Genomic DNA, 10690 nt, shown 5'->3' with positions numbered 1-10690 from the left:
TAGCTGCTTAGCCCCTGTCCTGATCTGGTGGCCTCTCCCCTCTGAAGAAGGCTGGAGAGAGGCAGAGTGTTACAGGGCAAATAAATGACTCAGACTAATGAGTAAGGTAATTGCTGCTCACTCTTAGATGAGGCTAAAGTGGGTCAGGTTTGTTTGTGAAACTCCATGGAGGCACCATCTGTTCCCTGTGCCCCATCTCAGGGGCTGGAGATAGGATTTGGGTGAAACTGCCTCCCTGGGAGCCTTCAGAGCAGCCTGGGGGTGGTGCCCAGGTCATTAGGCAGGGGCGTGGGGCTCTGGAGATGACCCGAAGTGACTGCAGGCAAGTGTCTGCAGCCCTGAGCCTCAAAGGGACTCTTAATTGAGTTCACTGGCAGAGGGGACCCTAAATCCTTTGTGTCTCTGCTGCTGCCCATCTGTGAGATGAAGCTGGGCAGGACTCTGAGAGGGCTTTGGACCTCCCTTAGCCTGAAGGTGGGATTGGACTTTGCCAAGCCATGCCTGAGTGCTGCCTGCTCACCTGTCACAAGCCCTGAGAGCGAAACCTGCCCTCAGGTTTGTGTCTTTTAACCCTGAAGCTCTCCCAGATGTCTTCTCTTCATTCTCCCCTGCCTGGAAGCCTGGTGGGCTGGGGGCTGTGTCTTTCAGTGCTGAGGAGTCGCTGTGGTACTTGGTTTTAACCCTTTCCCCTGCCCTGGTCCCTGCAGTGTCTCACAAGCTCTCTCTCTCTCTTCTCTCAGACCACAGCATGTGAGCAGAAGGAGAAGCCTGGAGTGGGATCCCTGCCTGGACTCGATGCTGCTGGGGCCACATCTTGCAGTTAAGAGGAAGAGGAAGAAACATTTCCTTCAGCAGTGTTAAAAATGGGAGACAGCATCTGCCCAGCAGCCCAGGAAGGGAAGCTCCAGACCTTGCCCAGGGAGCATCCCTGGGAGCGTCCCAGGCGGAGTGACACAGCCCTCTGTCACTAAGGGGTGCCAGGGCAGCATGGCTCAGAGGGCCTGGGGCAGGATGCTCTTCCACAACAGAAAGACCCAGCTCCTGCTGGTCAACTCCCTGACGTTTGGCCTGGAGGTCTGCCTGGCTGCAGGCATAACCTACGTGCCGCCACTGCTGCTGGAAGTGGGCGTGGAGGAGAAGTTCATGACCATGGTTCTGGGTAGGCAATGGTTTGGTTTGGGGCTTTTTCTTCTCTTGGAGGTGCTTGTTTCAGCCTTTGAGTCTGGAAGGCAAATAAGGACCTGGAGAATAGAAATAGAATAGGGATGGGATGGGATGGGATGGGATAGGATAGGATAGGATAGGATAGGATAGGATAGGATAGGATAGGATAAACCAGGTTAGGTTGGACCTGATGATCTCAAAGGTCTTTTCTATCACCCAACACCACCTGATCAACTCAACCATGGCACCAAGCAGCCCATCCAGGCTCCTCCTAAACACCTCCAGGGATGGGGACTCCACCACCTCCCTGGGCAGCACATCCCAATGGCCAATCTCTCTTGCTGGGAAGAATTTCTTCCTCACCTCCAGCCTAAACCTCCCCTGGCACAGCTTGAGACTGTGTCCTCTTGTTCTGGTGCTGCTTGCCTGGGAGAAGAGACCAACCCCCAGCTGGCTACAGCCTCCTTTCAGGCAGTTGTAGAGAGCAAGAAGGTCTCCCCTGAGCCTCCTCTTCTCCGCAGGGTGGTTGCAGAGCTACTCTTCTCTCAAGGGCAGCCTTGTGTTTGGAGGAAGGGGCTGTGACCCAGTGATGCCTCCTGAGGTCCTGAAGCATCCCAGACACTTTTATGGTGCACACAGAGCAGCGTTCTCCAGCTCTGTGCCCCTCTAACACCTCCTCTCCCTCTTGCCCAGGGATAGGCCCCGTCCTTGGCTTGGTTTTCGTCCCGCTGATCGGCTCTGCCAGCGACCACTGGCACAGCAGCTACGGCCGCAGGAGACCTTTCATCTGGATGCTTTGCCTGGGAGTCCTGCTGAGCCTCTTTGTCATCCCCCATGCCAGCAGCCTTGCCAGCCTCTTTGCCACCAACCCTCGGCCCCTGGAGATCGCCTTCCTCATCCTGGGCATCGGCCTGCTGGATTTCTGCGGCCAGGTCTGCTTCACGCCGCTGGAGGCTCTGCTCTCCGACCTCTTCCAGGAGCCGGACAACTGCCGCCAGGCCTTCTCCATGTACGCCTTCATGATCAGCCTGGGGGGCTGCATCGGCTACCTGCTTCCAGCCATCGACTGGGGGGGCAGCTTCCTGGCCCCGTACCTGGGCGGGCAGCAGACCTGCCTCTTCAGCCTCCTCGCCGTCATCTTCCTCGCCTGTGTGCTGGCCACGCTCTTCGTGACGGAGGAGGCGGCTCCCCAGGCGGACGCTCTGGAGGGCCCGGCGTCGAAGGATGCTGCCCCGAAGCCCTCCCCTCCTGCCTGCTGCTCTTGCCAGCCCCCCAGCAGCTCCTGCCTCCTGCAGGCCAGGCGCTGGGGGCAGGCTCTGCGGAACCTCTGCGCGCTGCTGCCGCGGCTGCACAGCCTCTACTGCCGCATCCCCAAGGTCATCCGGCGCCTCTTCGTGGCCGAGCTCTGCAGCTGGATGGCCCTCATGACCTTCATGCTGTTCTACACAGACTTTGTTGGGGAAGGGCTGTACCACGGCGTGCCCAGGGCCAAGCCGGGCACGGATGCCAGACGCCACTACGACGAAGGTGAGAGGGGATCCAACTGCCCCCCAGGCTCCAGCGCCCGTTCCCTGGGACGGGAGCTTGGAGTGGGAGCTCGGGGACGGGCTCAGCCCTGCCAGCGAGGCAAAGGTTGCAGGCAAGCAGATTTTGTGCAGGTGGAACAGGAAGGAATGTTCCCCTGTGGGCCACAGAGCACTGCACAGTGAACCAAGCAGGGGAACACCTCCGGCCTCCAAGCAACCCAGCGCAGAACCAGATCTGGCAGTGCAGCCCTGGCCTGGGGCTGAGCAGTTAAGAGGCAGAACAGTCTGGCAGGTTGCAATGCTGAACAGGATGGATCCAGCTCTCTCTGCAGCCTCTGCTTGCTGCTGCCAGCTCCCCTCACTGCTCTGCCCTCCCTTTGCACCGAGGGGTGAGGATGCTCCACCCCTCTTGGAGAGCAGGGCTTGGAAAGGCAGGACAGGCTCTGTAGCAGTGAGCTGGGCTTTGCCTCGTCTGCCTTGCATGCTGCTGTCAGATCCCCATCTCACATCTGCTTCTGGCCAGCCCTGGAGCAGCTCCCCCAGTTATCAGCCCTCTCTCCAGTGGTTCCTGGCAATGGAACAGGTTGTCCAGGGAGGTGGTTGGGGTCCCATCCCTGGAGATATGCAGGGTGAGGCTTGACAGAGCTCTGGGCAACCTGATCTAGTTGAGGATGTCCCTGATGACTGCAGGGGGGCTTGGACTGGATGACCTTTGGAGGTCTCTCTCAATGACTCTAATGCTCTGGAGCCTGTAGCTGTCACAACCACCTCACAGGGTACTGCTCACTGCAGCACTTTCCCTGTCTACTGCTGTTCCCTGCTGTCCCACTGTGGCTGCAGTGTTGTGCCAGAGCCTTGACACACTGCCCAGCCCTTCTTTTCCTCTCCTTGATCTAAGTCTTTTACTCTTGGGGGAGAGCACTTTCCTGGCCCTGCTCTTCCAGCCCTCTGAGTTTTGCACTGCCTGCCTCTGTGAGCTCTGCAGCACACTGCCTCTTTGTGCTGGCTGTCTGTTTAACTTAGAGGCAGCTTAATTATTAGTTAACACTTGCTCTGTATAGCTCCCAGCAGGTCAGGACTCCTGTCAGAGAAGCAGGTGTTGAGTAATGAGCCTTGCTCCAAAGAGTTAATGGTTTTAGTTCCCTGAAATCTGATAGACCTTTGCAAGGGGGAGGTCCTGATTGCTGCCGGATACTGCCCTGGATGTTGAATGCTTTACCTTGGCTGCAGCACAATTCCCTCTGCCTTTTGTTCTGCTCCTGCTTTTGGCATCTGTGAAGCCCAGATCCTGGTTCATGAGCAGGTGACAGGTCCTGGGTGCAAACAGCTCCCAAAGACCTGAGTGTATCACTTGGGTTCTCAGCTCCCATTGCCCCTCTGGTTAAGGCTGGGGTGCTGCTGGTGGAGAGTGGGAGCTGCAGCCTGGCTGGTGCAGCCCTGGGAGATGGCAGTGATGCTGCTCTGCTCCTTCCAGAGGCCACAGGGGTGATCCAAGGGCTGGAGCAGCTCTGCTAGGAGGAGAGGCTGAGGGAGCTGGGGGTGTTCAGTTTGGAGAGGAGAAGACTCCAGGGAGACCTTAGAGCTGCCTTCCAGTACCTGAAAAGATCCTGCAGGAAAGCTGCAGAAGGACTTTTCCTGAGGATGTGCAGAGACAGGCCAAGGGAGAATGGTTTGAAGGTGAGGGAGAGCAGGGTCAGGACTGGAGCTGAGGAAGAAGTTCATCACTAGGAGGGTAGTGAGGCTCTGGAACAGGCTGCCCAGGGAGGCTGTGGCTGGGGGTGTTCAAGGCCAGGTTGGATGAAGCCTTCAGCAGCTGAGCCTAGCTGAGAGCTGTCCCTGCCCACGGTGGGGAGGTTGGAGCAGATGATCTCTGGGGTCCCTCCCAGCCTGAGCCATGCTGTGATTCCTCATCCAGCCATGTGCTTGGCAGGGCTGCCTGTGGCTGTGCCACACTCTCTGAGTCCCTACTGAGTGGAGATGGAAGGAGCCCCCAGGGTGGTTGGTTGGCTGTGGGCAGGCTGTGTGCAGCCAGGGCTGTGTCTATCACCACCTCTGCTCCCCTGCAGGCGTCCGGATGGGCAGCTTGGGCCTCTTCCTGCAGTGCATCACATCCATCTTCTTCTCGACAATCATGGACAGGATGGTGAAGCAGTTTGGGACACGGGCAGTGTACCTGGCCAGTGTGGTGTTCTTCCCCCTGGCTGCCTTCGTCATGTGCCTGTCCCACAGCGTCACCATCGTCACCATCTCGGCTGCTCTGACAGGCTTCACCTTCTCCGCGCTCCAGATCCTGCCCTACACGCTGGCCTCGCTCTACCATCACGAGAAACAGGTAGGGATCTGCTCCAGAGGGCAGGGTGAGGACACCTTGGTCAGCCTCTTTAGCCACTTGGAGCTGGTATGGTCAGCCCAGCCCCTGGGGGAGAAACCTGTGCCTGTGTGCAAAGCTTTTCCACATGTGCCCTGTCTCCGGGCTGCGTCTTCCTCCAGCGCTGGCTTCAGTTTGGGGCCACTCACTCCAAGGACACTTGAGGTGCAGGAGCAGGTCCAGGAAAGGGCAATGAGGCTGGTGAGGGGTTTTGAACACAAGCCCTGTGAGGAGCAGCTGAGGGAACTGGGGCTGTTCAGCCTGGAGAAGAGGAGGCTGGAGAAGGGAGACCTCATTGCTCTCTACAGCTCCCTGAAAGGAGGCTGGAGCCAGGTGAGGGTCTGTCTCTCCTTCCTAGTAACAAGGGAGAGGACAAGAGGAAATGGCCTCAGGTTGCACCAAGGGAGGTTTAGTTTGGATATTAGGAAAAAGCTTTTCACTGACAAGGTCATCAGGCACTGGAACAGGCTGCCCAGGGTAGAGGTGGAAGAACCATCCCTGGGAGTGCTTAAAACGTGTTTGGATGAGGTGCTGAGGCCCTCCCAGTTGTGTGCAGGGAGGTGTTAGGTTATGGTTGGACTCATGATCTTAAGGGTCTTTTCCAAGCAGGCCATTCTATGGCGATTCATCTGGAGGAGATAAGAGAGCTTGGCATCTCCTGTAGGCATCCCCTGCTCCCAGCAAGCATGATGCACCTCTGAAAAGCAGCCAGTGGGGAAGGGCACAGAATCCCAGAATGGGTTGGAAGGAACCTGAAAGCTCAGCCAGTTCCAACCCCCCTGCCACGGGCAGGGACACCTCCCACCAGCCCAGCTTGCTCAAGGCCTTGAACACCTCTGGGGAGGAGGCATCCACAGCCTCCCTGGGCAGCCTGTGCCAGTGTCTTCCCCACCCTCAGTGGCAAGAAGATGGAAGAGATCAGCTGGGGCTGGGAAACTGCAAGAGGTTGTTTATCCCTGCGCGTGCATTTTGCAACCCAGCCACGTCTGCAGCACCGCCAACCTGAGCTGCTCAAGCCACCCTCCATCACTGCCAGCCCTGAGGGGTCCTGCTTTCCAGCTGGGGGGGTGGGGTGGGTTTATTTTTCCCCTCCATAGCATGAGAGCAGTGAACTGAAAGCTGAGATTCTTCCTCTTCCCCTCACCCCCAGCCCCCAAGGCACAGAAACGTTGTGAACCTCCCGACGCCGAGCGCGAAAGCTTGCTGGTGGCGTCCCCCAGATGGTAGCCTTGTGGAGAGGAGTCCTAGGAGGTTCCTGAGTGGCACCCTGGGCTAAGAGGAGTTTCTCTGGAGCTGCAAATGCAGAAGTAATTTGTGGTCGGGGAGCAGCTCTTTGATCCCGGCGGCAGGCGGCTCGCTGCGCAGCCGGAGAAGAAGGAGTTCTGACCACAGGCATCCAGATGTTCACATTCAACAAATACTTCTGGCCAAGCCATCCCAATTTGCACCAGGCACCCTGTCAAAGGAGGGGAGGGGGGAGGAAGGAATGCTCTGCTCTTGCTGTGCTCTGGGATTTCCCATGGACAGGAGAGCAGCAGAATGGAAACCAAACGCCACGGGCTGGGAACGCGCCGCACGCCCAGCTGCCTGCCAAGAGCTCCGTGGGGAAACACTCCTAGACAATGAGGTGTGGGCTTAGAGCTGGCTTTAGTCTCTCTGGTGCCCTGGCTGGGAAGTTCCTCCTCCTTTTCCCAACTGCTTTGCAGCAGGAGGCAGGGAAGACCCCACAAGAAGCAAGCACAAGATGCCTTGTGCAGAAAATGCTCCTCCTGTGCCCCGTTTCTCTTCTCTTCTTCTCTCTTCCTGTTGAAATCTGTCCTCAGTTTTGTTTGCCCTTCCTACTTCCTCTCTTCCTTCTCTTTTCTTTTTTTTTTTTCCCCTTTTTTTCCCCCCCACTTTAAACACTCCTCATGAAGTGACTCAACAGAAGGGGCATCCAAAGTGGCTTCCACGCTGTGCAAGATGGTTGGTGAAAGCCTACAAGGCCACCTCAAGCTGGAGCTCCCTTGCTTTGCACAGGGCTGTGTAAGTCTCTCTGTTCTCCTGCATGTCCTCTCACCTCTCATGGCCACCAGACCTTGCCTGTAGCAGGAGGGAAAAGACCTGCATGTTCTAACAGCACCTGAAAGCTTGGTAGAGGTGAGGTGCAAGGTGGGCACTCACAGCTGCTGCAGGAGGTGAAGCAGAGCTGGGTTCCTCCTTCCCTCCACCCCATCAACTGCAGAGGGAGATGGAGCTGATGACTGAGGCACCAGTGGCTCTAGTGGTTGGATCCTGTCTTACTAGGGGTGATTTTAAAGCCTAAGTTCCCCCTAAGCTCACTCCCATGAATGCTGAAGCCATTTTTCTCGATATTGAAATGGGTTCTCCACACTGAGCACCCAAACAGCCCTGCCAGGATGTGTCTCTCTGAAGTCCTAGCCTGGATCAGTGTAGAAACCAAGAAGCTGTGGCAGGGGCCTCCAGGGCAGCTGGGAAGGCTTCTGGGAAGCTCAATGTCAAAGATGAAGGGCTGGAAATGGGGGGGTGGGGGAGGACATCCTAGTTTGGCTCACACAATGAATGCCCTTTCTGTGCTGGGGTTTGAGTTGCTTTGAAGCCTGATGGCCAGGAGGGAGGATGTTTTAAAGCTCCATGCAAGATAAGTGATGGTCCTGGAGTGATGCATTTAAGCATGAACTCGGGAGCCTTGGCAGGGGAGTTGAAGGATTTAATGAGCAGAGCCCAGGTGAAGCTTCTGGGAGGTGATTGCTTTGGGGTGAAGTTGTTCTCCTCGGGTTTCTCTTCTTCAACAGAATTCTGTAACTGTTTGTGCAGCAGCTCTGCAGCCATGGCCTGGGGCAGCACGAACAGAGGCTGCCTGGTGCTGACATCCGCTAGGGCAGGGCTGGGTGCAGCTGGGTGGGTGCCAAGACCGCTGAAAGCCTTGGGATGGCCTGCAAGGGAGAGCTGGAGTTGCCCACACTGCTGCACCAGCCCTTCCCTCCTCTTCACCTGTCTCCAGGTAAAAGGAAGGGTAGCTCAGGCAGCCCTGCAGCTAGCTAGGGTGCTCCTGGCTCTCAGACAGGTGCTGGTTTGTTTGGTTTGGTGTTTTATTTCCCCCCTTTTATTCCCTTTGTTTGCCCAACCTCACCACACAGATAATAGATCAACGTCTCCTTCCTTATCTGCTCTGCCCTGTGCAGTGGAGGTTCAAAGCTGGAGCTCTGCAGCAGTTCTGCTCTCTGCACATCACTGCCCAGGATTTGTTGGCCTTAATGTGGAGAGCTTTTTGATGCCAGTGCTCTGGGTGAGTGCTGCTCGAGTGAGCTGTGCCCCAGAGCTCTCACAGCTAGAGAAAAGAGAGGCAAAAAAGGGCAAGAAGAGAAAGGTTTTTCTCTCCCCCCCATCCCAACCTTTTTTTCTAGCTGAGTGAGAAGGCTCAGGTCAGGCAGATGAAGCAACTCAGTTGAGGTCATGCATGCAGAGGCTGAAGCAGAGCTGAGAAAAGAGCTCTTTCCTGAGTTCCCAGCACTGTGTCATCCCAGCTGGCGTCACTGAACTGTCTCAGATATTAAGAAGTGGCCATGCATGCAGGGCTCTGAACTGTTGGTCTGCCCTCTGGGCTCTTCTGCAGGAGAGCAGAGGAAATCAGCCTTTTCTAAAGGCCTCCTTGCCAGCCAGAAGCTGCCTCACCAGCATGGACATGCTGGGAGCCTCTTCTCTTCCTCCTCTCCTCCAGCCTTTAAGCTTTTCTGCAGGAAGAAGCCCAAAGGGCAGAAGCTATTGGCACTGGTATGGGCTGCCTGACTTTGTGGTGTGTCCACAATGGGCTCTGACCCTTCCCTCGTGTACTGCAAGTGTGCCTCAGCTGGTTGCAGGGTAGGGTCAGCTGCGGTTGGTGCCCAGATTCCCTCGGCACCCCGTGGGGAGGTGACAGCCCAGAGCTCCCCAAGCAGAGCCAGGACTGGCTTTGGGCAGTGTGCTGAGCCCCCAGAGCTTCAACACAACAAGAAGCATCACTTGGCTGGATTCCTCCAGTGAGTTAGGGTTGCTTTGAGTCCCATGCCAGCTGGGAAGAGCCAAGCTGGCTCCTGGACCCCACCTCACCTGGCCCAGCCTCACCTGCCCTCCTCTTTCCCCTAGGTATTCCTGCACAAGTATAAGAGCAAGGAGGAGGGAGACACAGCTCGACTGGACAAGAAATCAGCCTTCTCTAAAGGCCACCTCCCCAGCCAGAAGCTGCCTTACCAGAATGGCCATGCTGGGAGCCTCTTCTCTTCCTCCTCCTCCTCCTCTCCCGCAGCCGCCGGCTCGGCTCTGTGCGTCAGCTCCTCCTGCGACGTCTCTCTGATGATGATGGGAGGAGAGCCAGACCCAGTGGCCCCTGGGCGAGGGATCTGCTTGGACCTGGCCATTCTGGACAGTGCTTTCCTCCTCTCTCAGGTCGTCCCCTCCCTCTTCATGGGCTCCATCGTCCAGTTTACACAGTCAGTGACTGCCTACATGGTGTCAGCTGCTGGCTTTGGCCTGGTGGCCATTTACTTTGCAACCAAAGTTGTCTTTGATAAGAGTGACATGGCCAAGTACTCAGTGTGATGGGGAAGGCACCAGGGCAGCAGCTGGCACAACGAGATGTGTGTGGATGTGGATGTGTGTGTGTGCGTGGCCACTCCTGTGGCTCCTGCTGTCCCCAAGCTGCTGCTGTAGCCCCGGAGGGGTAGCTGTGGGGCTGGGAGCAGGAGAGGTGCAGCGGGGCTAATCTCAGGTGTAAATAGGAGGCATCAGGGCATTGCTCTTCCAGCCCTTCAGTGCTCTCCAGGGGTGCCTTGATCAAAGGAGAGCACTGCACAGCCAGCACCAAAGGGGTTAGAGAGGGGCCAGAAAGGAAATGGACTTCTCCTCTGGTAAGAGGTGAGGTTTCTGACCAGAAGAGGGAGAGGAGGGAAGAGCTCCTTGGCTCTCCTCTTTGCCAGTGGAGCTCTATCCTCTTCCCCAGCTCCTTGTGGGCTGCTTTTATTTTTTGTACTCAACCTCTTGAGCAATAATTCTGCAAATAGGACACTGGGAGGAGATTTCCTTTGAAGAAAGTGTGTGGCTCAGGTTTGGCCAGGGAGCACAGGGGGTGTATGTGCGTGCACACACGCTGCCATCCTTCCCCACCTCTCTTCCTGCCTGGGAGAAACCGTTGGGGAGAGAGGTTACTACGTCTTGTTTTGGAAAAACAAGGTTAGGCCCAGTTCCAGGAGGTGACTTATCTTTCACCTATGCACCAAGTTGCATCAGATGGAAAGGACTTCTTAACGTTTCTCTTCTTTTAATGACTGTTTTTAGCTTGCCTCACACAGCTCTCGGTGGCTCCTGACCTCTTCCTCCTGCTCCCTTTCCCTGGCAGAGCCTTGTGCCTCTTCCACACCCGACCCCCGAAAGATGCTGCCATATCACGAGGAAAATCTCTTCTCAGAGGGTTTTCAGTCCTGTCACAATGAGGTCATGATCCTTGAGGTCCCTTCCAACCTGGTATTCTATCAGTAGAACAGGAGGAGCTCTCCTGCAAGGCTACCGGGGAGCAAATGCGCCAGACCCGAGGTCCCTGCTGTGGTAGGGACCTAGAGCTGGTGACTGGCTCTGTTTGCTCTCCAAGATGTGTCCC

At 56.6% G+C, this 10690-nt stretch overlaps 1 protein-coding gene across 1 annotated transcript; it reads left to right on the top strand.

Moving 5' to 3' along the window:
- The first annotated feature begins 747 nt into the window (after positions 1–747).
- On the top strand, positions 748–9697 carry SLC45A3 (solute carrier family 45 member 3). Its single transcript, XM_009905540.2, has 4 exons — positions 748–1159; positions 1858–2691; positions 4757–5022; positions 9184–9697. The coding sequence occupies exons 1-4, from the start codon at positions 988–990 to the stop codon at positions 9634–9636; spliced, it is 1725 nt and encodes a 574-aa protein (XP_009903842.2). The 5' UTR covers positions 748–987; the 3' UTR covers positions 9637–9697.
- The last annotated feature ends 993 nt before the right edge of the window (positions 9698–10690 follow it).

This window comes from Dryobates pubescens, chromosome 35 (genome assembly GCF_014839835.1).
Source record: "Dryobates pubescens isolate bDryPub1 chromosome 35, bDryPub1.pri, whole genome shotgun sequence".
In the NCBI taxonomy this organism is placed as follows: Eukaryota; Metazoa; Chordata; class Aves; order Piciformes; family Picidae; genus Dryobates; species Dryobates pubescens.
The sequence above is the reverse complement of the archived record's forward strand: the minus strand, read 5'-3'. Positions and strand labels throughout refer to the sequence as shown.